Here is a 27366-nt window from a genome sequence, read left to right on the forward strand (position 1 = left end):
CCGGTTGTGCTATGGTTCAGCCGCTGTGAGGATTCCAGACTCCAAAGCGGTTCTGAGTCACGGTGAGCCTGCGAGTCCCAGGTTAGCCTAGCGGTCGGGGAAGCGTTGGCCGAAAGGTTTAGAGAGGGTGGGACGGGTTTAGCCGCTCTGGTTCTGGTTCGGGGAATTCTTCCATGGTGGTTCTGGGAGATTGTCTAAGGAGGAGCGCCCCGCCCAGCCGTTGTAGGCGCCGCTCTGAGGAAAGCCTTTTCCACCCCCGAGGGCTCTCTGGAACAAAACCCTGTTTCTTTTGCTTCCGGAGTCGCTTTTCTGGTCTCTCTGTTATTGTCTGTTAGCCCGAGGGGAAATACCTTCTTTTTTTTTTCCCCCCCGAGTTCTCGCCCTGAGATCTAAACTCAGGACTAATTGTAAAGAAGCCCAATGGTAGAAACCGCCTGTGAAAACCCGAATCTCATTAATCTTGGGCAATGTCCAATCCAGGCGGGGAATTAGTCCCGTTGGGCTTTGTGTGCACAGAACAAGGATCTGCTCGAGTCTGGAAAGATTTTTAGACGATCGTTTGTAAAACGAATATAGGATTAAAAGGTGATTGATTTATTTGGTGGGTGACATAGTTGGAAATCTGGGTTGAAAGGGGACAGAAAACAACTATGAACAACAACAACAAAACATCAACACACGAAAGTTGTTTTTCAAGTGCTGGAAGGGTTCTGAAGAGAAATCGAGTATTGGTTCAGGGCTATTGAAATGATGTAGAATTTGGCTCACTCTGAGAATGTCTTAGCTATTAGATCTGCCCAGCAGTTATGCTCCTCAAAATTATTGCCCTGCCTAGAAGCTTTTTGAAAATTAGTTTGCTCGGTTTGAGATAGGGTCTTAATGTGTAGCCTATGTTAGTGATCCTCCTGTCTCTGTTCTCTTCAGTGCTGTAATTTACAGGCGTGTGCCACCATGACTTCAGTTTCCAAGTACAGAGTGTCTTTAAGGGCATTCGCTGTCACTGGGTAGTAACTGCTGTGCATTTGCTACAATCCGTGATAGTTTGATTTATTTATACATCCGCACAGAACTAAATTGAGGCTGATTAAGGGAGGGGGGACTTATAAACTTTGCAGAATTCGCATAAAGGAGAGAAAAGTTGGGAAGTGACCAAAAGCCTGTCTTGAATAGATCATAAGCTTCTGCTGCTAGACCTTAAGAGTTAGGTTTTTATTTTTTTACTCGCGCGCGCGCGCGCGTGTGTGTGTGTGTGTCCGTCTGTCTGTCTCTGTCTGTCTGTCTGTCTGTCTGTGTATGTCAAAGGACAATTTGGCACAGTTGAGTGCTTCCCTTTTATTAAATTATATGGGCACCAGGCTCAAACCCAGCAGCAGGTTGCGTCCGTCACCCACCGAGCCATCTTGCCAGCTGAGTTAAACCTTTAGATGGCTTTGTTTTTCATCTTTGTTATTTTTCAAGACAGGGTTTCTCTGTGTACCCTGCCTGGCTGTCCTGGAACTCTGTCATAGACTATGCTGGCTGGCTTCTAACTCAGAGATCCCCCTGCCTCTACCTCCCACGTGCTAGGATTAAGGCATGCATACCACACCCTGCTTTAGATAGCCGTTTTAAAGTTACTTTTTTCTATGAAAGTGTTAAATTAGTCCTGTTTTTCTACCCAAATACTTTTTGATTTTATAACTAAGAAAAATTTCAGAAACTTAGACCTGGAGGAAATCTTCAGATGGCAAGCTCAGTATTACCAAATGTGAAATTACTGGCTCTCTTGGCGGGAAGGGAGCAAGGTGCCAAGATACTTTATTACTAGATATTTTTAAATCTTGCCAAAACCAAAAAGGCAAACAAAAAGACCCCACATGTCATGTGGAAGCTTTTCTTTTTTCCTACTTTGTAGCCTATCTCCCACCCTGTTCTCCTACCTCCTTTTTATTTTTTACTTTGTTGGTTTGTTTTTGAGGGTACCGCCTCTCACCATGTAGTGGGGTGCTGGCTTTGGCCAGTCTCAGAATGCTGGGATGGCAGTCATGATGCCCATCACAAGCACAAAACGTTCATTTATGCATTCTCTTACTAAATATATTTAGGCTCCCAGGAGTGAGAGGCTGATACTCAGTATTTCTTTGCTTCTCATCTCCCACAAAGTAGAAAGCTCCAGGAAAGCAGGGCACACCCAGTGGTCAAGCAGCAGGCGTTCAGCTACTCTTCTGTATTCTAAGGTATCAACTGGGAGATACCAAATGTTCAAAGCTTAGAAGAAAAATATTTTTAAGCATTTTTTTTTGTTTGCATCACCTATCTTGATTGAATTTTTCCCCTCAATTTTTTCAGCAATATATATCCTGTCAGACTAAAGAACTGTAAGCAAGGGCTGGAGAGATGGCTCAGTGGTTAAGAGCACAGACTGCTCTTCCAGAGGTCCTGAGTTCAAATCCCAGTAACCATATGGTGGCTCACAACCATCTGTAAAGAGATCTGAAGCCTTCTGGTGTGTCTGAAGACAGCTACAGTGTACCTATATATAATAAATAAATAAATCTTTTAAAAAAAGGGGGGGTGGGTTGGGGATTTAACTCAGTGGCGCAAGGCCCTGGGTTTGGTCCCCAGCTCCGGAAAATAGAAAAAAAAAAAAAGAAAAAAAAAAAAAAGAACTGTAAGCAAATATAATGTTGGGCTTGGCAACACAGCTTTAATCCACCACTCAGGAGGAGAGGTAGGCCAATCTCTCATGCTTCCAGGCCAGCCAAGGCTATGCAGCGAGACCCTATCTTTTTGTCTTCCCACCCAGTCTTCCGGTTTTTGTTTTTTTTGTTTTTTGTTTTTTTTGTTTTTTTTTGGTTCTATTTTTCGGAGCTGGGGACCGAACCCAGGGCCTTGCGCTTCCTAGGCAAGCGCTCTACCACTGAGCTAAATCCCCAACCCCCCTTTTTTTTTTTTTTTTAAAGCCTAGGGAGACTGGAGAGATGGCTCAGCAGTTAAGAGCACTGACTGCTTTTCCAGAGGTCCTGAGTTCAATTCCGAGCAACCACATGGTGGCTCACAGCCATCTGTAATGAGATCCAATGCCCTCTTCTGGTGTGTCTGAAGAGAGTGACAGTGTAGTCTTATTAACAAAAGAGATCTAACTGCAGGGACACAAATGATGGGTCAGCCCATAAACATGCTTGTCCCTAAGCATGTTGGCCTGAGTTTGATCCCTGGAACCCACATGGTGGAAGGAGAAAACTGAGAGCTTTAACCTCTAACCTCTGTACATGCCTCCTGTTCCCCCTACACACAATTGATTAATTACGAAGGGAAGATAATGGAGAGATGATTCAGTGGTTAATATGTATTGCTCTTGGCAGAGAACCCAAATTTGGTTTTCAGCACCCATGTTAGGCAGTTCACAAATACCTGTAGCTGTAGGGTTTCCCACACTGACCCCTATAAATATAAGAGTGGGTGTGCGTGCACACACACAAAAACCCCAAGATTTTTAAAAAATTGTTCAGCTAAAGACATTTAAACTTGAATATGGGGTTTGGGAAGCGTTTTCTGTACAGGCCTGAGTACCTGAGCCTACAGGTGAAAAGCCCAGATACGTCTGCTTATGCCTGAAATCTCAACCCTTATACTCCACTATTTTCTGCCTCTGGAAGGGCAGAGACTGGCAGATTCCTGGTTTCACCAGTCCATACACTCCAGGTACAGTGAGAGACCCTGTCTCAGAACAATGAGATGAAGAGTGATAGAGGTAGACCTCTGGCATTGACCCCTGACCTATACACACATGGCATGCACAGGCAAGCTAACCTCTACATATGTACACACACACATACAGGCACACAAACACAAACCCAAAAAGGAAAAGAAATGAGTGTGTTCTCCTTAAAGTAAGTCAGGTAGAGTTCAGTGTCCATACTAATTAGGTTTTTGTTCTTCTGTTTGTTTGGTGCTAGGGGTGGAACCCAAAGCTTTGAATCCTCAAGGCAAATACTTTGCTTTTGAACTATCTTCCCAATCCTTATACTGCACTATTTTAATAAGCTAGGTAGCGCTAGTCTGGAACATACATGCTCGTGCTGACACAGTCAGAATTAGATAGCTTGCTGAAACCACAGAAACTAAGATAGCTGTAGCTGTAAGATGTGAAGTAGTACTAATTTGTACTAATTTGTATGAGTTAATAGTACAAAGTACTTCGTTATGATACTTCCATGCATAGCGTCTTAGTCTCTTCTGTTGTTGTAAAAGACACCAGGCCTACGCTAACTCTTAGAAGAGAAAGTGCTTAATTGAAAGCTGTTCCAGAGGTTAGGTCCATTATTATCATGGCAGGAAGCATGGTGGCACGCAGGTAGGCACTGGGGCAGTAGCTGAGAGCTACATTCTGATCTATAGGCGGAGAGAGCAGCACTGGGCTTAGTGTGGGCTTTTGAAACCTCAAGATCCTCCTCAGTGTCACATTTCTATCAACAAGGCCTTGCCTGCCTCCTAATCCTCCTACTCCTTCCAAATAATACAGTCTGAGCCTCTAGGGGGCCATTCTTATTCCTGTAATCACAGCACATAAACCTGCTTTAATCGTACTCAGTCCGTGCTCCTTTTCTTGTCCCTCATACTCCCTTTACCCCCTCCACATCCCTTTACTTTGTCTGGTCCCACTCTTCACATTCTGAGTGGGAGAGAGAACATGCTTATTTTGGCGAGTCTGGGTTATCTCGCGTAATGTGATAATCTCCATTTCCATCCATTTTCCTATAAAGGACATTTCTGAATGTCCCTTTTTTTAATCCACTTTTTATCCATTTTTATACTGTGTGTGTGTGTGTGTGTGCTGCACTCGTGGTCAGAGGACAATTTGCACAAGCTGGTTCTTTCCATATACCACTGTGTGGGTCATAAAGGGTCTAACCAGGCCTAGCAGCAACACATTGATCCACTGAGCCATCCTACTATCTGTGAACAATACTTTTTATATGGTAGTTGTCTGGTGACCCCCTTGATAGAGCCAGAAAGACATATTTTTGTTTTCTTATAGTTTTATGACAACTATGTTTTTGTAGGTTTGGAGTGTGGCACTTTAAGAACCAGAAACCCAAAGGCTCCAGGCCTACTCCTAAGAGTCCTGCTGGTTCTGGAGTCTGTGTCATGACCAAGGTGGTGGGCATGGCCACAGTTCTGGGCCCCAGGCCACCTCAGGAGTCTATGGGACCTTCGCCCATTAAAGTTGAAGAGGATGAAGAAAAAGACAAGTGCCGCCCTAGCCTAGAGCTATCCCGAAAGCGCTTCAGGCAGTCTGGAAACCAGGACACTCTTGAGCCAATGGGACCTTCAACCATTAAAGCTGAAGAGGAGGAAGACAAGGACAAGGGCCACCCTAGCCTAGAGCTATCCCGTAAGAGCTTCAAGCAGTTTGGGTACCATGACACTTTGGAACAGTTGGGACCTTCGACTGTTAAAGCTGAAGAGGATGAAGAGAAGGACAAGGGCCGCCCTAGCCTAGAGATATCCCGTCAGCGCTTCAGGCAGTTTGGGTACCATGACACTCCTGGGCCCCGAGAGGCACTGAGCCAGCTTCGGGTGCTCTGCTGTGAGTGGCTACAGCCTGAGATCCACACCAAGGAGCAGATTCTAGAGCTACTGGTTCTGGAGCAGTTCCTGACCATCCTGCCCCGAGAGCTCCAGGCCTGGGTACAGCAGCACTGCCCTGAGAGTGCAGAGGAGGCCGTCACTCTCCTGGAAGACCTGGAGCAAGAACTGGATGAGCCTGGACTGCAGGTGGGCGGGAGGCCCTCAGATGCTAGGAGACCCAGAACATAACTTTCTAGGCAGCAATCAGGGCTTGTCCTTCCGTTGTATGTAAAACGTTCCCTGGGGAGATGTGATACACACATCTGCTCAGCCCCATAGGGAATCCATGGCAGACTGTACAGGTACCATCAAAGTCCAGTTTGGTAAACTTGGACTTTTATTGGGGTTACGTAATGGGAATGTGGGTGAGGGATTACTTACAGGAGCAGAAATGACTCAAAGACAGCTGCATCACCAAAGCCCACCCCAACATTTGTGACAGATCACAGATCAGCTAGATGTACCTGGAGCATAGGCATGGCTCAGCAGGTTAGAGAGTGTCCTGTTTCAGGCGGCTTAGCTGGTCTGCATTTCCTTTGCAGCTCTGTTCCTAGTCTCAGAGGAACTCTTCCTGTTATTGCTTATTCTGGCAGGAAGGAGCCTGGTAAATCTGGTCAGTTTCAGTGACTTCCTGAAGCTAGTTTAAGTTGTTTACCTTCCTGTAGGCTGGAAGGCAGAAACTACTCAGCACTGTCCAATAAGATTAACCAGACAGAATTTTCCGGGGAGCTGGATCATGTTTCTCCCTATTATCCACTTTTGTCTTGAAGTAGCCTTGGGAACCAAGTGGGATGGGCATAAAAAGGTCTGCATAGCTCGCATTGCATATACCCAGCCATTTCTTACTGTCCTAGGTCTCATCTCCAAATGAACAGAAGCAGTCTTGGGAGAAAATATCAACTTCAGGAACTGCAATGGAGTCCTTAAGCAGCACTGAGACCCAGCCTGTGGATGCCAGCCCTAAATATGAGTTTTGGGGGCCCCTGTACATCCAAGAGACTGGTGAAGAGGAGGTTTTCACTCAGGACCCAAGAAAGCGCCAAGGTAAGGACCCCTCTCAGGGTCCAGGAGAGGGGTAATATCTGGGTCGGCCTGACTGGTAGAGCAGAAGGCATGCACTTCCCTCTCCCAAACCCTGTTGTCTCAGGCAGGTTCCCAGCACTAGGCCAGGCAACACGCTGTAGGAGGTTGAGTGGAGTGAGCTCAGTTTGAAGAAGGAGCGAGACCGATGGAGAGATAGGGACAGGTTGGATGAGCCAGTGTAGCACTAAGCTGGCAAGGTATAGCTGCCTGCCTGTGAGTCCGAAGGGCTAGGAAGGAAGACCTGTTATTGCCAGAACCAGACAAGAGCTGAGCCTTGGTAGGGATGGAAAGACTCACATGGTAGGAGCTCTGCTCCAGGTCTTGCCACTGGGTAAAGAGAAAATGGAATAGATGCCTCATTTGTACACTGTTCCTGCCCTTACGTCTTTTGGTGTACCCACTGGCATACTCAAGTACAGCTGGAAAACATGGAAAGTGTTAGGCCTAAGGGTAGTTCCTGGGATTCAGAGCAGAACAGACTGGGTCCAGGAAAGGTCAAACCTTTTTGAACCTCTGCAGACTTAACACAGGCCAAAAGTTAGGGTAGGGAAAAGCAGCCCATGTTGTAGAGTGCTGGAGCAGCATGCAGGAGGCCCTGGGCTGCATCCCTGGACCACTTAAACCACATATAATGGCACTCACCTGCAACCCCAGCACTCACATTCAGGCTCAGCCTTGGCTCCATGGAGAATTCAGGACCAGTCTGGATTTCTTGAGACTTCGTCTCAAAAAAGTACATTAAGGCAACTAGCTGTTCCCTAGCTCAGATCTCCACAAATCATGATTTACGTAATACATAGCAGCCTTATTTTACACTGGTCGTTTCTGTTCTTATTTACCTTCATTTACATGGAGTAAAAACATCTGCAAAGAATAATCAAACTTACATGTTGGTGAAAATACAGCACATTGTTCCAAATCTTGTTCTTACCATGTTTCATGGATAGGTATGTTCATGAGCAGAGCCATAGGCCTGAGAAATTGCCTGAGTTGCTTACAATGTCCTAGACACTTGAAATTCCCTCTTGGAAAGCAAGCTTTGAGCCCTGTTAAACCATATTCTTGTGTCAGGCATGATGGCACACACCTCTAGTTCCAGCACTCGGGAGGCAGAGGCCATGAGATCTCTATGCAGGTCAGCCTGGCCTATGGAGTGTGCTTTAAAACAACCAATGGTATGTAAAGAGACCCCGTCTCAAAAAGAATAAAACAAGCAGAAAGCTGTCCTTAGGGCTGGAGATGTGACGCAGTTAGGAGCAGTAGCTGCTCTCTCAGAAGACCCTGGTTCACGGTTTACTTTCAACGCCCACTTCCAGTCCCACGGATGCCTGCACATACTTGATGCACATTCAGACAGGCAGGCACATAGTTCAAAATGATTGTTTAAAAATGTACATCTTAGGACTGACGGGATGGCTCAGCAGTTAAAATGCTTGCTCTGGAAGCCTGGAGACCTGAGTTCCATCCCTGAAACCTATCTGATGGAAGGAAAGAACTGACCTCCACACGCACAGTTTCAGGAATACCTGCACACACACACAGTAATTATTTCTATTTATTAACTAATTTATTCATTCATTCATTTGGGCAGGGTCCCACTATGGGGTCTTGGCTGGCCTAGAACTCACTACATAAACCAAGCTGGCCTCAGACTCATAAAGAGCTACCTGCCTATTCCTTCTGAGTGCTGGACTCAAGAGTGTGCACACCACACCTGGCCTAAAGTTTTTTTTAGAAAGCCACATTATAGGGGGCTGGAGGGAGTTGGTAGTTAAGAGCACTCGTTACTCCTGCAGAGGGCCTGAGGTTGGTTCCCAGCACCCATGTGGTGGCACGCCGGCATCTGTAACTCTAATTCTAGGTTGATCTAGTTCTTTGTTTTGACTCTGTAGGTACCAACATAAATGTGGTAGACATAGATACTTGGAGACAGAGCACTCATAAAACAAGCAAATCTAAAATAAAACATAAAAGTAAACAACAAAACTCTCACATTCTACAGCCAAGTGTGGTGTCACGTATCCTGAAATCCTAGCACTCAAAAGGCCAAGGTGGAAGAGTTCAAGGCCAACCTGAGCTATATATATATTGACACTCCGATTTAAGAAACAACAAAATCGGGCTGGAGAGATGGCTCAGCGGTTAAGAGCACCAACTGCTCTTCCCGAGGTCCTGAGTTCAATTCCCAGCAACCACATGGTGGCTCACAACCATCTGTAATGGGGTTGGGTGTGTCTGAAGACAGCTACAGTGTGCTTATATACATTAAGTAAATAAATAAATCTTTAAAAAAAATCAAACGTTTAAAAAAAAAAGAAACAACAAAATCATATTGTTTGAGAAACATAAAAACTGAACTATTAAAAAACCCTGTTAACTGTTTTTCATTGTTTGGAATTATTAATACCGTCTTCCAGTTACCTGAGGCTTCCATGGACTATAATTATACATGGAGAAAACCAAAAACATAACTGCTCATAGTTCTTGGAAGTCTGAAGCAGGAGGACTGCCGTGAGTTTAAAGCCACCTTGCCTTCCTTTGTGAGGTATCCACTAGAGAAGACCACTTAGAAATGGGTTCAAGCCAAGAGAAAGTCTTTATGTTCAGGTGCAGACACAAGTGCAGTCTGTAGCCTTTCTTAGGCTGTGCTTTTAAGAATAAAAACCACATCCTTGGTTGACACCTCAGCCATAAAAGAGCATTAGCCAGCCAAAACTCCAGGCTAGAACATTTAGGGACTTTCTCAGAACTGTGGACTTTAATGGATTCCATCTTTGTTCTTGTTTCGGAGGGTGTTCCTGCCTGTGTGCTGAGTTCTAAAGCTTGAATGGTATTTCCATCATGGCTTCAGTTATGCTAAGGCCTCGGGGACTGTTGCATTCCTAGTGTGTTCCAGACCCTGCCCTACGCCCACACCCCCTCCAAAAAAGAAGGAAGACCCTCAGTGGTAGTTTGAGTAGGTTTGGCCTCCATGGACTCATGCATTTGAATGCTTGGCCCAAGGAATGGCACTGTTAGGAGGTGTGGCCTTGTTGGAGGTGTCACTGTTGTGGTGGGCTTTGAGGTTTCCTATGACTAGGCACCACCCAGTGTGTTATCAGAGTCTCCTCCAGAAGACAGTCCCCTTCTGCTGCCTGCTGATTAAGATGTAGAACTCGTGGCTCCTCCTACACCATGTCTGTCATCACACCACCATGCTTCCCAACATGATGATGATGGACTAAACCTTTCAGACCGTAAGCCATCCCCAATTAAATGTTTGTCTTTTGAGAGTTCCTAGATCATTGTGTTCCTTCACAGCAGCGAACCCCTAAGAAGCTTGTACCAGGGACTGGGGTGCTGCTGTGATAGGCTTGGCCGTGCCTTTGTTTGGAGGAATGTGGAGTTTGGAACTTTGGATTAGCAAAGCAGTGGAATGCTTTAAGTGGAGTTTAATGGGGCATACTAGTAGGCGCATAGAGCACAGTGAGTGGTGTTGAGGGTGACTTGAACTGTGGGGGCCTGGCTCAGGGGGATTCAGAGGAAAATAATTTTACTATGTTGCCTAGAGATTGTTCTTGTGATATTTCAGTAAAGAATGTAGCTGCTTTTTGCCCATGTCAGAGTCTTTCTGAGGCTAAGGTGAAGAGACCAGATTAATTGCACTGACAAAGGGTATCTCAAAGAAACCTAGCATAGACTCTGTCATGTTATTCACTCTTATGAGGAGCATTTTGATCAAGCATAGCAAACTGCGAAAGGAAAGACCATTGTTGAAGGTGCAGCATCAGTTGCAGTTGAGGCTTGGCACCAGGAAGAAAGACTATGGGAGGCTATCGTTCAAAGTGAAGCCTAGCTGCAGCGGAAGACCCCAGTGTATTCAAGCTGCCAGTCCCCTGGCATGACCCAAGCACAGCAGCAGCAGTGGAGTGGAGTCAGCCAAAGCCTAGAGTGCTGCAGAGGGCAGAGCTGGGCATTTCATGGTGCTAAGAGATGCCAGAGCCTTGGGATACTTGTCAAGGAAAGCTGCTAACACGGAGGGAGTGGAACCAGCACAAGAGAGAGAGGTGTAGTCAGCAAAGCTGGGACAGAGTTGGACGTCAGACATGGAGATGCAGAGTTTGGAGTTTGCTCAGCTGATTTTGGTCTTGCTGTGGTCCTCACTATGACATTTTAGAATGGTAGTGTATATCCTGTCATGGTGGGAGTATATGATCTGCTTCTTGATTTTGATTTTATAAGGGATTACAGTTAAAGGATTGCATGAGTCTCAGAAGAGATTTTGAACTTTGGACTTTTAAACGTTGTTGAGCTAGACTGTGGGGACTTTAGAAGCTGAACTAAGTGTATTTTGCATTATGCTATAGCTACTAGCCTGTGGGGACTGGGGAGTGGAACGTGATAGTTTGATAGGCTTGGCCCACAGGTAGTGGCACTATTAGTAGGCGTGGCCTTGTTGGAGGGGGCGTGGCCTTGTTGGAGGGGGCGTGTCACTGTCTCCGTGGGTTTTGAGGTCTCCTATGCCTCCACTCATGCCCAGTGTGGAATCAGAGCCTCCTCCAGAAGACAGTTCCCTTCTGCTGCCTGCTGATCAAGATGTAGAATTTGTGGCTCTTCCAGCACCATGTCTTGCCACGCTTCCCGCCATAATGATAATGGATTAAACCTTTGAAACTGTAAGCCAGCCCCAATTAAATGTTTTTGTTTTTAAGATTTGCCTTGCTCATGGTGTCCCTTCACGGCAAGGAAACCTTAAGATACCCTCCTTCTTGTAGGTTAAAACATTCCCCCACAGCACCCAGTTTTAGAATACGATCACTGTCTTCTACCTCAGTCTGCTCTCTTCTACACTTCTGTCTCCTCTGCCTTCCTTTGGATTCTGAGACTCTGGCCCTTTGAAACTTGATTCAGACTGGAATAGCCAACCTCCCAACTCAAACCTCTGCTCTTGCCAGCACCACACAAGTGAGTACAGAATACAGATCATTGATAGGGATGTACTCCTGACTGACCACACCTTGACCGTTGTCAATAGATTTTGGACCCAAGGTATTTTTTCACATTCATAGATATGAGTTAAGAGCTGGAATGTTGTTGAAATTTTTAATCCCAATCTGGGGTTTCTACCCTACCTTTGACCATTTAGTTCCCAGATAAAAGACACACAACTTTTATTGTTTACAATAATTTCCTTGACAGGACAAGAGCTGGGCAGAAACCTCCCCTCTGTGCCACTAGAATCTACTTTGCTATGGATAACCCTCAGCTAATTGGCCGGCTCTCAGGGCCACGTTTTCTTGACTCCTAACCTGTAGCAGCTTCTCCTTCCTCCTCCTTGGAGAGATGACTCAGCAGATCAACAGTTGCTGCTCTTACAGAGGACAAAAGCTTCAGTCCAGTTCCTACATTCACACAGTTGCTCACAACTGCCTGGGACTCCCACTTAAAGAGATCTAATGGCCTCTTTGGCCTTTGCAGACACCCTCATATGTGTGGCAGATTCATGGGCATAAGAAATGAGACACACACATACATGAAAATAAATCTTTTAAAGACTGGGATAATTGTGACTAGAAACATGGGTCTACAGTTACAAACACTTGGTACTTTTGCAGAGGAACATTTTCAGTTCTCAGCACCCATATGGTAGCTTAAAACAGTCCACAACTGCAGTTCCAGGTGAGCTGGTCCCCTTTTCTGCCCTCCACAGCACCAGGCATGCACGAAGCACACTTACATACATGTAGACAAAACACCCACACACAAAAAACTTGTTTGTTTTCTTAATTAAAGTAGGCTACTGGCCTCAAAAGTGCTTAGTAAGAGAAGGTGACCTTGAACTTCTGGTCCTCCCTCCACCTCTCCCAAGTGCTGGGATTAGAGATAAGACCACTGTACCCTGCTTCCTATCTGTAGGATTGTGAATCCGTGTATCACAGAGATGGGCCAATTTTTACCACAGCTCTATTCCCAAATATAGATCCAAAATACAGAAGCAGCCTATGAGTCAATGGATAAAGAAAATGTATACACACACAATGGAATTGTATTCAACTGTAAAGACTTAAGGGTAAATTATGACAGTTGAAAGAAAAAAAATTAAAATAGGGTAAATCATCTCCTTCCATTCATTGCCCTTTTCATAGTCACTTGTCAGTTCTACACAAAGTGGAGAGCCAGGAAGTATTACCAGAGCTGGAAATGGGCTGTTTGTTGTTGTGTTGTCATGGGGTCATTGTGGCTATTCTGTTTTGTGTTTGTGACTTGTTTTTTAATTTTGTTTTTGTCTTTTGTTTTGGTCTCTACCTGGCCTGGAACTATGTAAACTAGGCTGCCGCAAAAGACAGAGATGTGCCTGCCTCTGGCTCCCAAGTGCTGGGATAAAAGACATACATCACTAAAGTTTTAGTGCCCAGTTTAGAGAAAAGGCTTTTAAGTGCTCTTAAGAGAGAGGAGTTGGCAATGATGGCCTCGCTTAAAGTCTCAAAGAAACTTAGGTGCCCTGAGAAGGTGCACTGGATGGGAAGAGGAAGCCAGTAGCACAGGGTACAGAGGAAATTGGCCCGTCTGTCTGAGCTCTGAGTGGATCTCAGTCAAACCTAAGGCGTTGAAACCTGGCGTTTACCTGGCTAGAACTTGAGCTTTGACTTTCCTTTATCTGCATGACTGAGAAACCCTTAAAACCAGAAATTCTTCACGTAACTGTTGGCTCTGAGTACTTTGCAGAAGCGAGTGTGAAGCCACAAACAGAACCTCAGTGTAATTTAGACTGTTCCCAAGCGTCCAGGAGGGCGGAGTGGGGAGAGTCTTTCTAGAGACTGAATTGTAAAATAATCAGGTGATTGACATAGCAGGCAGGGTCTTGTGAATGCAGACCATAATAGATGGGACAAGGGTTTTATTTTATTGCTGTTAGATTCACACGTCACATCTACTACCTCACCTGGTGGTCCTGTTCCCTGCAACAGCTCCCTCAGAAAAGGAACAACTAACACGCTTAACCCACCTGTTTCCAGGTTTTAAATTGAATCCGCAGAAGGAGGACTCAGCAGATGAGCAGAGAAGTTCTGAAGAAGAGTCTCATGCAGGTGGACTCAAAAGAAACATCATGCCCATGATCACTGCCAATAAGTATGGATCGAGGTCAGAAAGGCAGTGGGCCAACAACCTGGAAAGGGAGAGAGGGGCAAAAGCCTCTCTTCAAGACACGGGATCCAGGAAAGGGGCAGAACCAGCGTCTGCTAGGCCTGCTCCAGGAGAGAAACGTTACATATGTGCAGAGTGTGGGAAGGCCTTTAGCAATAGCTCAAACCTCACTAAACACCGGAGAACACACACTGGGGAGAAGCCTTACGTGTGCACCAAGTGTGGGAAGGCTTTCAGCCACAGCTCCAACCTTACCCTTCATTACCGGACACATCTGGTGGACCGGCCCTATGACTGTAAGTGTGGGAAAGCCTTTGGGCAGAGCTCAGACCTCCTTAAACATCAGAGGATGCACACAGAAGAGGCGCCCTATCAGTGTAAAGACTGTGGGAAAGCCTTCAGTGGGAAGGGCAGCCTCATTCGACACTATCGCATCCACACAGGGGAGAAGCCCTATCAGTGCAATGAGTGTGGAAAGAGTTTTAGTCAGCATGCAGGTCTCAGTTCCCATCAACGCCTGCATACAGGGGAGAAACCCTATAAGTGTAAGGAGTGTGGCAAAGCCTTCAACCATAGTTCGAATTTTAATAAGCATCACAGAATCCATACTGGTGAAAAACCCTATTGGTGTAACCACTGTGGGAAAACCTTCTGTAGCAAGTCAAATCTTTCCAAGCATCAGAGAGTCCACACTGGAGAGGGAGAGGTACAGTAAGTGTCCATTTCTGTCTGTTGTTATTGTTGTAAACGTTAGAATGTGAATGCTAGGAAGAAGCTCTGTAATGCATTTCATGTTTGATAGTAGGTTTGGCTCTAGTCATTGAGGGGTGCCTTGGAGGGAGAGCTCCACAGCAATAGAGTAGACAAGAGAGGTCTACAGAGCAGCCGGGAGCTCCACACTGGTCACCTCTACCAGCAGGGTCCCTCCTCACACTCCAGGCTCCAGTGTACTGTGTGTCCAGTATAGTTAAGGAAGAGACATTAAAATTGTTTAACTGTTTTAACATGTATTCCACAGTTGTAGTTTGTAAAGAATTGAGCCACCTTGAACAGTCTGATTCAGAATAAACGTATAGCATCATGTAAAGCCTCAGTACTATTATTGTGATGAATAATGTTGTTATAGAACTTTTCTTTTTTACATTTTATTGGGTGAGTGGATGAATGTGTGAAGGCCAGAGGACATCTTTCTTCCACCCCTAAAATTTAAAGTTTTAAAGATGCAGATTCTCCTTTCATCCAGCATATGGGTCCCAGGGATCAAACTCAGGTTCTCAGGCCCAGCAGCAGGCTTCCTACCCACTAAAGCTGTCACTGGCCATGGTTACTGAACATTCTGTGGGTAAGGCATTGGCCAGGCTTGGAGGTACACCCTCATACTCCCAACACTTGAGAGAGGATCCTAAGTCTCAGGCTGGCCAGATATCTCAAAGAAAGAAGGGAGGGGAGGGCAGAGGAAGGAAAGAAAGACCTACTGTGTCCAGCCTACGGCTTGTGAGCGCATGTGAGCGAGCATATGTGAGAAAGTCGTGGGAGAGTGTGGGTAGCAGGTGCCTAATGGTTGCACTGTGCTGTGTCCTGACATAAGGAGCCACACGTTATATTATTGTGATCATTGTCAGCCTGTGACTTTTGTTAATCCTGTCTATGCCAATGTCTGTGGAAATCAGTTCTCTGCAAGCAGCTTTCGTCTGAAAACTCCAGAAACTGAAACCCAACAGGATTGCCCTAAATCTTTCCTGGCAAAATCTGAATGTGGCCTCTGCAGTGGTAACACTTCTGGCTCTGTGTCCACTGCTGCCTAGAAACCCACTGCCCTCCTTCCTTCTGCCACATGCTGGTCTGCATATTGTAAGGTTTTTACGAAGTACTTAAACACCCATTGGTGAGCTGGGTAGTCAGAGAGTTTCCTGTGGAGTGCCAGACCTAAGGATTATTACGTACCTCTACTTAGATCCCAGCAATCAAGCCACACCTCATCCCATCAACTCTCTGTGGACAAGAGAGTTGATAAGCTTGCTGTGGTCTTGGCACCAGTCCTCTCCACACTTCTATACCCAGGCCCAAGACAATTGAATTTTTAATGTGTGTATACAAGCATAGGTAGGCATACGTGTGTGCAGGTGCTTATGCAAGCTAGAGGTGTCAGATTCCTCATGGAAGTAAAGTTACAGATGGGGGCTGGAGAGTTGGCTCAGTGGTTAAGAGCACACTGGTTGCTCTTCAGAGGTTCTAAGTTCAATTCCCAGCAACCACATGGTGGCTCACAACCATCTATAATGGGATCTGATGCCCTGTTCTAACATGCAGGTGTACATGCAGATAGAGTACTCATATACATAAAATAAATAATAAATCTGTTAAAAAAAAAGTTGCAGATGGCTGTGAGCCCTGACATAGGTGCTAGAAACTGAACTCAGGTCTTCTGTAAGAACAGTGTGTGTTCTTAACCACTGAGTCATCTCTTCAAACAATATTAAACTTAAACATCATCATTGTGTGGGGGTGGGGGTGGTGATTTGAGACAGGACCTATGTAGCCCTGGTTGACCTGGAACTTATGTAAACCATCACTTTGAACCATAGCCCGCTTTGAACTCTGAGATCCTCCTGCCTCTGTGTCTTGAATTCTCAGATTAAAGGTGTGCACCACCATACCCTGTCCCTCCTTACTTTGTTCTTAGGATTGCATTTTTTAGTCATGTGTATGTGTGTGTGTCAGGGTGCACATGAGGGCAGGTGCCTGTGGAAGCCAAAGGTGTGGGATCCCCTGGGAATGGAGTTAACGGGTGGTTATGAGCTGCCTGATGTAGGTTCTGGGAACCAAACTCGGGTCTTCTGTCAAGAGCAGCATGTGTTCTTGACCATCTCCTCAGGCCTTAACTTTTCTCTAATGGCCTCTCACCTTGTGACTCCTGGTATGTAAGCTAGGTCGTACCACTGGGCTGTGGCACTTAGCCCTCCTTCCCCCAGAAGTCTGTAATATTCCCTTTGTCCTACAGAACTGAAGGCTCTCTATTCACTCCCAGCCCTCCCCTACCCCAGTACCAAGACCACCTATCCTGATACGGCTCTTCTGAAGGAGAGCTCCCAACTTCCATTCTTTGAGTTTAGCATCTTTTATTTCTGAATCAAGGAGCAGGTTAAGCCACACAAACTAAGTTGTCATGTACCAGCCAAATAAGAGGAGTGAGACACTGAAAATAAAAACTGGCATTTTCTTATTGTTAAAGTAGCTTGGGAGAAGTGTATCTAGGTGTCCTCCCAGAACCTTAAAACCTTAAACTCGGTACATTGAATGATAACTTCTCGTTTGTATTTCCTGATAAAAGTGGCCCACAGAGGAATTGGACTTCAGGCAGCAGTCGTGTGTGTGTGTGTGTGTGTGTGTGTGTGTGTAATACTAACCAAAGAATCTGTTGCAGGTCTATGTCGCAAAATGATCACAAGACAAGGAATGTCAAAGACAAAGTCAGTGTACCAGTAAAACACTAGTTTTAGAGCAGTATGTTCCTAGCAGGATGGCCTCAAGAGATAAGCAAAAAACATGGCGAAGGAGTTGGCTCTGGGTAAAAACCACCACTATACAACTCCGACAGCCAGAACCCTGTGTAGAGTCCAATGGGGTAGCGCCCGTCTGTAATCTCAGCATCTGCAGCAAGATAGGAGCAGACAGTACCTAGAAGCTCATGCAAGCTAGCCTAGAGCAGAAACAGAAGAGATACCTCGAGCATGAGGGATGGGCACTGAGGTCTCAACAAGGCAGTGAGAACTCATGTCCAAAGTATGTCCTTTGACCGCTACACACCCCTCCACTCATGCACACACATACCAAACAGTATATATTCAGAGTGAGAGAGATGGGCAGAAGGATACCGAGGTGGATCTGAACCACTGAGGCTGACAACTTGAATTCAATCCCTGGGACTCGCATGACGGAAGGAGAAGACTGACTCCTGAAAGCTGTGCTGTGACCTCCACATAAGATATATATGTTCCCCCAACATACAATAACTTGAAAAATAAAATTAACGGTTCTGGGTGGCTAAAGAGTTAAGACCACTCCTTGCTCTTTCAGAGGACCTGAGTTACTCACACAGCATTATGTAAGTGCTAGGATCTCTGACTCCCTCTTGTGGCCTACATGGACACTTGCAAGCCTACGTTGTGCACATAAACCTACACATAATTAAAAAAAAATTAAAGGATAAACAGGATAACTAAGTAACAAATCCATAATCGTGGTAGGATTTTTTGCAGAAACTGGTTAAAAAACATTAGACAATACAGGTGTGTACAATTTACAAACCAGTCTGCCTGGATTATTAAAAGCCTTTTTTCTTGGCAGTTCCTTATATAGCTCAAGCTGGCCTTGAACTTACTACGTTCAAAGGTAACTAAAGTTCTGATCCTCTGGCCTCAGCTCCCAAGTGCTGGGATTACAGGCATGAATCACCACACCAGTTTATGCCTGAGACAGAAGCCTGGTTTGTGGTTGCAAAGCGGGCCTTTTGTGGACTGAGCTGTAGTGCTAGCTCTTTCCTTTATGTGTGTATAATGTGTGTTTGAGTGAGGGTTTGCACTTGTCAGGCAGTCAGAGAGCAATTTTGAGAATCAGCTCTACTCTTCCGGCTTACACTGAGGCAGGGTCTCTCTATGCTAGACTGAGCTTTCGGGCAGTTCTCCCTATCCTTGCTTGCCATAAGAAGACTATTGGGGTCCCAAGTGTACACTGCTTCACGCACAGGTTCATGGAACTGAATTTAAGGATAAAGGGAAATTACCCCAACCCAGCTCATACAGAACCCTGGTTTCATGGTCGCAGGGCAGGCACTCTTGGGGGAGGTAGGAGAACATGCACTGCCGTGCAGTGGCTGCAGAGCCGTCTTGAGGGACATTGTTAGTTTGGTAGGAATGGAAGCTGGTGTGCACAGTGAATTGGAAAAAAAATTCCACAGAAAATGTGAGGTGGTAGTGATGGTGCCATGGCTCAGGTGATAAGAGTAACCGCCAAGCAATCGCAGGGCCTAGCAATGCTTGCCCGAGCAGAGGCAGGAGTAATCAGTTCAAGGTCATCTTCCACACAATTCAAGGCCAGTCTGTTCCAGAAACACTAAATAAGTGGCTGGAGGAAGCTCTACAGCTCAGTAGAAGCCTCCTTGCCTAGCATTCCTGAGATTGGGTTCAGCCCCCAACAACAAAATAAGTAACCATACGGTAAGGTTCTCACAGGAATTCCTTGGGTAAGTAGAATGGTAGGATACTCAGGGTCTTCTTGTAACTGATGCTTTTGCATCATCAAAGCAATGTGGAGGGGAGAGGTGGGAAGGGAGAAAGGCTGTGAGGGAGTAAGGGGGCCAAGAGAGCAAGAACAGGGAAGCAGAGCTGGGCTGCGCGGTGTGGTGGCATGTGCCTTTAGTCCCAGAATGTGGGAGGCGGAGGAGAAGGTGGAGGCAGTCGGATCTCTGAGCTCGAGGCCAACCTGGTCTACAAAGAACAGCCAGGGATACATAGGGGGGAAAAAAAGAGGGGGCTGGAGAGATGGCTCAGCGGTTAAGAGCACCCGACTGCTCTTTCAGAGGTCATGAGTTCAATTCCCAGCAACCACATGGTGGCTCACAACCATCTGTAAAGAGATCCGATGCCCTCTTCTGGTGTGTCTGAAGACAGCTACAGTGTACTTATATATAATAAATAAATAAATCTTAAAAAAAAAAAAGAGAGCAGTGAAGTAGGCAGGGCTGAGAAGTGACAGAAAATAAACAACCCTGTAGCATGATAAAGAATTAAGACTCGTGAGTCTGGCCGAAGTGGGCCGTTGTTGAGCCAGGGCAAGGCACTACAGCCATGATGGAGGCTGATGTGAATCCGAAAGCCAATCTCCTCACAGATGCCCTCCTCACCAAGAAGCTGCTGGATCTTGTTCAGCAGCCGTGTAACTACAAGTAGCTTCGGAAAGTAGCCAACGGAGCCACCAAAACAGAGGCAATTCTGTGTTCATTGTGATGGCAGCAGACGCTGAGCCCTAAGAGATCATCCTGCACCTTCACCTTGTGAAGACAAGAATGTCCCCTACCAATTTGTGCGCTCTAAGCAGGCTTTGGGGCGGGCCTGTGGAGTCTCCAGGCCGGTCATCGCCTGTTCTGTTACCATCAAAGAAGGCTCTCAACTAAGGCAGCAGATCCGGTCCATTCAGCAGTCGACTGAGCGGCTCCAGGTGTAGGCTGTGGCCTCTGCCTGTTCCTGTCTACTCACGCCCTGTTAGCGTGTACTGTTTTCATCTTTTTAATTTTTGTCCTAACAGGGCTGTTTTTCACTATCTCTTCATCCTCCTCTACCATCTAGTCTTCCTTTAAAAAAAAATGAATTGATACCTAAGACAGATGAAAGGCAAAATGTCACCATTTAACAACAGGAAGAACCAGGAGAAACTTAACGCCAGGAATAGTGTATCCTTTCTGGTCCCTTGTACCTTTGATACAAGATCTCCATAAATGTTACCATCACTGAGGAACTTTCTTTGGGTAGCAGTCCCTTCCCATCCCTTATTGTTTGAAGAAATTTGATGTTAGTCCTATGTCCAGGTGCCGTTTATTAATGTCTGTGTGTTTTCATGTGTGTAACCTTATATTCTCCCGTATCTGAGGCAGTAACAGTTCAAAGGGGTTCTGGGAAAATCGTGGCTGTTTGGCCGGAGCGTACAGCAGAGACAATGCTAGCGGGAAGCATCCTCTCCTTGGTAAATGGGATTTCTTCTGGAGCCGTTTGACACCTGTGTTGGGAGCCCTCATCCAGTAACTCCCACAACATGGGTCAGGTGTTTTCTCCCTCACATGAAGAAAGTGGTAACATGTTCATTATTGAAATCCTAATAAACATGTTCATATTTCGTTTTAAATAAAAAAAAAAGAATTTAGACTTCTGGGCAGTGACGAACTCAGCAGGCGAAGGCACTTACTTCCAAATAAAGCTCAGTTTGATCCCTCAGACCAACCTGGTAGAGACAATCAACTTCTGAAAGTTATCCTCTAGCTTCTACCTGGGACCTCCCATGACACACACATAAGAAGTAAATATAAATTGTGCTTTTCTTCCAGGGAAGGAGACACAGAAGTATTCTGACATGCTGTCATCCAGTTCATACACAATGTTACAATATGAGTGTGACAATTCCCCGTGGCTCATGTGCCACAATGCTTGGTCTCCTCTTGGTGGGGCTACTCGGAGGAGATAAAACCTAGCTGGAGGAAAGGGGTGGCAGGGTCCATCCCTAGAAGACACCTAACTCCAGACTCCTTTTGTTGTTTTCCTGGTTGCCACGAAACGAACAGCCTTCACACATTCCCACCACCGTGTTCAGCTTCCATTGGTTTTTGGCCACATTGAGCAGGTAACTGAGTTTGTTGAGGATGTCAGCTGTGACTCTGTGGTTTAGGCAAAGGACTTTTTGTTTTACTGTTTATTCAAATAGTATCTGTTCAGACGTAAATAGATTCCAGCATCACAAAGGTCACCAGAGACTGACATCGACTCCACTCAGTAAATGATCTCTTCTCCCACCTCCGTGGAAGCCTTAAGTCATAGAAGTCATGGCAGAGCCAGAAACAGATATCCAAGTCCAATTCTTCAAAGGTATTTCAACCTTTAGAATGTATTTGTGTACGTATATACGTGTGTGCCGGTACCAACAGAGGGCAGAAGAGGGCGTCAGATCCCCCTGCAGCTAGAGTTAGAGGTGATTGTGAACTGCCCAACGATGGGTACTGGGAACCAAACTCAAGTCCTGTGGAAGAACAGCAATTCCTTTTAACCACTGAGCCATATCTCAAACCCTGTACTTCAATCCTTAGAGTGTCATAGATGGAGGAAATACTGTAAAGGTCTTACGCTTCAAGTCAAAGTCTAAAATGTCCCCAGCTACTAAATAAGGCAACGAGATTCTAAAATGTCTGACCGCATCTGTTAAGTTCCACATCTGGAGAGGTGATATCAATTCATTGGGTAATACTTAATTTGTACAATAAATGAATAACCTGGAAAAGGAAAAAAAAATGTCTACTATAATCTGTGAAACTGTGGGCCAAGATTAATGCTTACCTACACATAATGTTTTATCTATGTCAGTTAGTTGGTCATAGCAACAGTACAGCAACTAATACATGTAGGCAGGAAGAGTGTATGGGGAAAGAAAACTGCAGAGACTCAGGGGGAGGCTGGAATCAAAGTCCTGGAATGAGTTAACAAAGGCCAGGGCCACTTTAGGAGTCACGAAAATATGGGATAAGGCATGGATCAGATATTGGCTGAGAAGCTGTAGGGATGAAAAGGAATCACACAGTGCATTTAGAACAACTCTCATGTTTGCAACCTGCCTCAATGGGCAGTTGGTCCTAATTATCATTCTTAGGCTGGACATCAGTTAAGAGTATGAAGGAGAATGGCTCCCATAGGCTCATATACTTGCATGCTTAGTCCCAGTGTATTGTTTGCCAAGGATTAGGTGGAGCTTTGAAGTTTCAAAAGCCCATGCCAGGACCACGCCCCTCTGTCTGTTTCTGCTCTGTCTCTGTACACACACAGACACACAGACACACACACCCCTGTGGATCAAGATACAAAGCTCCACCAGTGCTACATTCCTGCCATGATGGCCATACTCTAACCTCTAAAACTGTAAGTAAGGCCCCAACTAAGTGCTTCCTTTTATAGCAGTTTGCTTTGGCCATGGTGTCTCCTTACAGCAATAGAACAAGTAGTAAGATACTGTTCTTCTACAAGACCCAAGTTTGGCATTTGGGAACCCATGTGAGATAGTTCACAGCCTATGACTCCAGCTCCATGGAATCGAGTGTTCCTGCACAGCTTCCTCTGGCCTATAACTCTGAAATAAATAAAAATAAATCTTAAGAAAAAGCAAAAGAATTGTTATTTTAGGACAAACTATTCTGGTAACACAATCATCTTTATGTGGAGAGAGTATACAATTTGATTCATCACTGGCATTTTAAATAATGTACTTAACAAAAATCTATGGTTTATTGGGGAGGGGGTTATGTAGCTCTGGTTAGCTACAAACACATGTAACTGAGGACAACCTTGAACTCCTGACCTTCCTAAGTGCTGGAATTAAGCCCTCCCCAGTTTATTCAGTGCTGGAGCTCAAACCTAGGGCTTTATCAAGTGCAAGTACTCTACGAACTGAGGTACATCTCTGGCCTTTGGGCCTTTTTTCTTTTTCTTTTTTTAAGTGGGGGAAAAGCTTTTTAAAACTATCATTTAACTGGTCATGATGGATTAATATATAATTCCAGAATTTGAAAAGGTTGCGGTGGGCTGGAGAGATGGCTCAGCGGTTAAGAGCGCCCAACTGCTGTTCCAGAGGTCCTGAGTTCAATTCCCAGCAACCACATGGTGGCTCACAACCATCTGTAAAGAGATCCGATGCCCTCTTCTGGTGTGTCTGAAGATAGCTACAGTGTACTTATATATAATAAATAAATAAATCTTAAAAAAAAAAAAAGAAGAGGTTGCGGTAGGATTGAGTTCAAGGCCAGCCTGAGATACATAGCAAGGTCCCACCTCTAACACAAACCAAAGCAAAACAACTTTTGCTTCTTTTTGTTTTTGTTTTGTATTGTTTGCTAAAAAGAAACAATCCAGCCAGGTGGTGGTGGTGCACCCCTTTAATCCCAGCACTCAGGAGACAGAAGCAGGCAGACCTCTGAGTTCAAGGACAGCCTGGTCTACAAGGGTCTACAAAGTGAGTTCTAAGACAGCCAGGACCACACAGAGAAACTCTGTTTCAAACAAGCAAACACACAAACAAACAAACAAACTCAAAACCAAAACCCTTCCTGGATCAGAGACATGGCTCAAAGACTCTTGTCCCTGCCAGGTCTGGTGACCTCAGCTTCATCCCTGGAACCCACATGGCACGAGAACCAACTTCTGCAAATTGACCTCCACATGCATGCCATGATATGTATATGCGTGCATGAATACACACACCAAAAATAAATGCAAAACGTCTAGACTGAGGTACATAATTCCTTCCCAGCATGAGACACTGGGTTTAATCTCCAGAACAAGGGAAATACACCACCTTATTTTGCTATGAGTGAAAAATGTCCTCTAAATTTTTATTTGATAAACAATTCTGTTGTTTGTACTGCTTGGAAAGACAGAACTTGAAGCTAATTGTAAAACTGACTAGGAGGCAGATTCGGCTTGGACTGCTTAGAGCTAGCCTTGAACTCAGCATAGTCTAGACAAGCCGTAAACTTGTGATCTTCCTCTATCAACCTCCCAAGCTTGAGATTAGAGCCTGAACCATCAGGCCTGGCAACAAGTGCTTAAGTGGCCTGGATGATTGGTTCCGTAATTTTGTAAAATTAAAGACAAATATTAAATCACAGTACTCATAAAAAAAAAAAAGTGAGTTCGTGGCCATCTTAATGTTAATCTCTTTATAACACTCCTAGCCTACCATGTTCCATGGCTGTAACAGCCTTCTAAAGAGGTCAAATCAAGGCAGAGAAGTTGACCCATTGCTACACAGGAGCCAAGTATACTTTTTTAGTTTTCAGCACCATTCTTAGACATTAGACCACACAAAATGATCTGTATAGCTCATAAGATCCTGAATTTGGTATGAAGATGGCTACATACATTTATATTTAAAAAAAAAGTTTATCAAAGAAAAGTTTCAAATCCTGAAGTTTCACTTTAGGATTCCATTTATGGTCACTGTGCTATTTTAACTGACACAAGTGTGACTCCCATACAAAAACACTCCCTTCTGAAAAACAGTTCTGTTTAGTAGTGCATTTCACTTATGCTACAGGAGGGACGGGGCTGGGGAAATATGGAAGCCATCCATTGGGCTGGGAACACTCAGGAAACACCTCCCAAACCCAGGAGGAGCCCTGCTGCAAAGCTTTAGCTGAAGTCAGAGGCGGGATCCAGAGGGGTCCAGATGCTGAGGCCAGATGTTACATGTGAGAGGCTAGGGCAAGCAGGGGAGGGAAGTTCCCTGAGAGCATCTAGTAACTAGAGGCTGGCATTAAATCACCACAGCAACAGGAAGCTTAAAAACGGACTGGAGTCAGGCCAATGCTAAACGCTTCTGATCTACCTCGGGTTCCGAACTGCTCCTATGAGATTCAGGCAGTGATGTCACAAGGGAAGATATGTGGCCTGCCTACAGTACTGCCTGACTGCTCTTGAAAACATGGTACAACTGTTCCAAAAGCCCAAAGGATAGTCATTACAGAAACCCTTGATGGGGTCTTTTTTTGTTTCCCCCTAACAAAATAATCCCATCAGCACCAAGTTTCCTGAATTCACAGAATCGTGTACCAAAGCAGCATATCCCTTGTCCAATATTAAAGCTGGATTAGGAAGAGTGCCTTTGAAATGCAGCCCCTGGGGGCCTGCATTGGAATGGGGGTGTTGTACATGCTTTTAATCCTAGCACTCTGGAGGCAGAGGTAAGCAAGTCTCTGAGTTCAAAGCCAGTCTGGTCTAAGAACAACCAGGAGTACATAGTGAGACCCCGTCTCACAAACAAAAAGGAAATACAGCCTCTCTGTTTCTCTTCCCAGAGTGTATGGTGACCCAGAATATTCTTCAGCCTGCCTTCTCTGCTCACCAGACTGACTCCAACTAGTGAAATCATTGGAATTTTGTTGCAAATAAGCATCCATCCCACCTTGGAAAGAAAGGCTCTTCTGGTGTGAGAAAATTGGTTTAGTGCAAACCCCTTCCCAAAAGGGGATGACTGGTCCCCAAGCTTCCTTCTGTTCCCAGAGCTTAATTTACTGCTTGCCTCACAATTTTTTTTAAGACTGCTGTCCATTCCTGGGAAATCCTACTAATCACTGTGTCAGGATGCTTTCCCAGTCAGCGCCACTTTAAGTGAATTGTTTGAGGTGGGACAGACCCTAAATTGGTCCTATTAAAAAGGTAAGGCAAGAGCTCTGTAGACTCAGGATGTGAGGAAAATAGTTTATGGCTCTCTCATGTGGATTCTCTGATGTTTAACTCAGCAGAAACTCTGAATTTTTGCTTTTCGCCCATTACATTCAAAGGCTTCTCTCCAGTGTGAATCCTCTGATGGCGAACAAGAGCTGAGCTATACCTGAAGGCCTTCCCACACTCGCTACATTCATAGGGATTCTCCCCTGTGTGGATTCTCTGGTGCTGAATAAGGCCGGAACTGTAGGTGAACTTCCCTCCACATTCCATACATTCATAGGGCTTCTCTCCAGTGTGGATTCTCTGGTGCTGATAGAGGTGTGAGCTCTGGCTGAAAGCTTTGCCGCACTCATTACATTCATAGGGTTTTTCTCCAGTGTGGATTCTCTGATGATGAATAAGGGTGGAACTCCTACTAAAGGCCTTCCCACATTCGTTGCAAGCATAGGGCTTCTCACCAGTGTGGATTCTCTGATGATGAGTAAGAGTGGAGCTCCAGCTAAATGTTTTCCCACATTCGTTACATTCGTAAGGTTTCTCCCCAGTGTGAATTCTCTGATGTAGAATGAGAGCAGAGCTACAACTGAAGGTCTTCCCACAATCTTTACATTCATAGGGTTTCTCTCCAGTGTGGATTCTCTGGTGCTGAATAAGATGTGCGCTCTGGCTGAAGGCCTTTCCACATTCACTACATTCATATGGTTTTTCTCCAGTGTGAATTCTCTGATGTTGAATAAGGTCTGAAGTTCGATTAAAACTCTTGCTACATTCATCACACTTATGGGGTCTGTCTCCCATGGGAAGTCTTTGATGTGAAGTAAGTTTGGAATTCACAGTGAAGTTGTTCCCAAACTCACTGTACTTCTCATTTCTTTCTCCCATATGAGTGAGCTTTTTCTCAACTCTCACTTGGTGAAACTCTTGTATTTTCCTATTCAGTCTTCCAACAGAGGAACTCCCTAGCTGCCTTTGCAGACTGACTTCTTGTTCATAGGCTTCTTCAAACTTAAGACCCTGAGAAACATCCTTTTGGAATCGTCCCAATATCATCTCACATGACCCCATACCTTCAGAGATTACTTGATCATTTCCAGTTTTGGAATCACCATCTAGCACAATTTAAGAAAAAAAAATGCAAGTGTCATGTTTTTTGTGAGAAAGTGAATACAAGTCTGAGGACGATAATCATGTATCTGACATTTATAGTGCCCAAAGTACACGCCCTTTTACTGGCCTGAAGAGAGGCCCTTCAACTTGTATGTATAACTAAAGCAAAGTTAAGACAAACAGGCTAAAGACCAGAAGGGATAAGGGGGAAAACAAAGTCGGCAAGAAAAGACGTGAACCTAGAGGAAATCAAGGACATGCGGGGGTGGGAGGAGATGGCCTGCTTTGTTGGGAATAAAAATTAAGTAAGAGGAGCTAAAGAGTTGGGCTTAGGGGTTGGGGATTTAGCTCAGTGGTAGAGCGCTTGCCTAGCAAGCACAAGGCCCTGGGTTTGGTCCCCAGCTCCGAAAAAAAAGAAAAGAAAAGAAAAAGAAAAAAAAAAAAGAGTTGGGCTTAAAGGTTA

General features: G+C 45.1%; 2 protein-coding genes and 1 pseudogene across 10 annotated transcripts in view; 2 read left to right on the plus strand and 1 right to left on the minus strand.

Annotated features, from left to right (window-relative positions):
- On the plus strand, positions 1-21872 carry Zscan21 (zinc finger and SCAN domain containing 21). 6 transcript variants are annotated; one of them, NM_001012021.2, is given in 4 exon segments: positions 1-81; positions 5046-5760; positions 6468-6657; positions 13692-14908. In NM_001012021.2, coding segments are annotated over 3 exon segments (1665 nt in total). In that variant the 5' UTR covers positions 1-81; positions 5046-5130; the 3' UTR covers positions 14537-14908.
- On the plus strand, positions 19590-20145 carry LOC148002233 (NHP2-like protein 1 pseudogene; annotated as a pseudogene).
- Zfp113 (zinc finger protein 3) overlaps positions 20891-27366 on the minus strand; it is a 14475-nt gene continuing 7999 nt past the window's right edge. The window contains exons 5-6 of one of the 4 annotated variants that reach the window (XM_087577493.1): positions 26864-26905; positions 20891-21853 (exon numbers count right to left, since the gene is read on the minus strand). In XM_087577493.1, coding sequence (XP_087433619.1) covers positions 21810-21853; positions 26864-26905 — 86 coding nt within the window. In that variant the 3' untranslated portion in view covers positions 20891-21809. 4 annotated transcript variants of the gene reach the window in all.

The sequence above is a fragment of the Rattus norvegicus genome, chromosome 12, assembly GCF_021556685.1.
Source record: "Rattus norvegicus strain SHRSP/BbbUtx chromosome 12, alternate assembly SHRSP_T2T, whole genome shotgun sequence".
Classification (NCBI taxonomy): domain Eukaryota; kingdom Metazoa; phylum Chordata; class Mammalia; order Rodentia; family Muridae; genus Rattus; species Rattus norvegicus.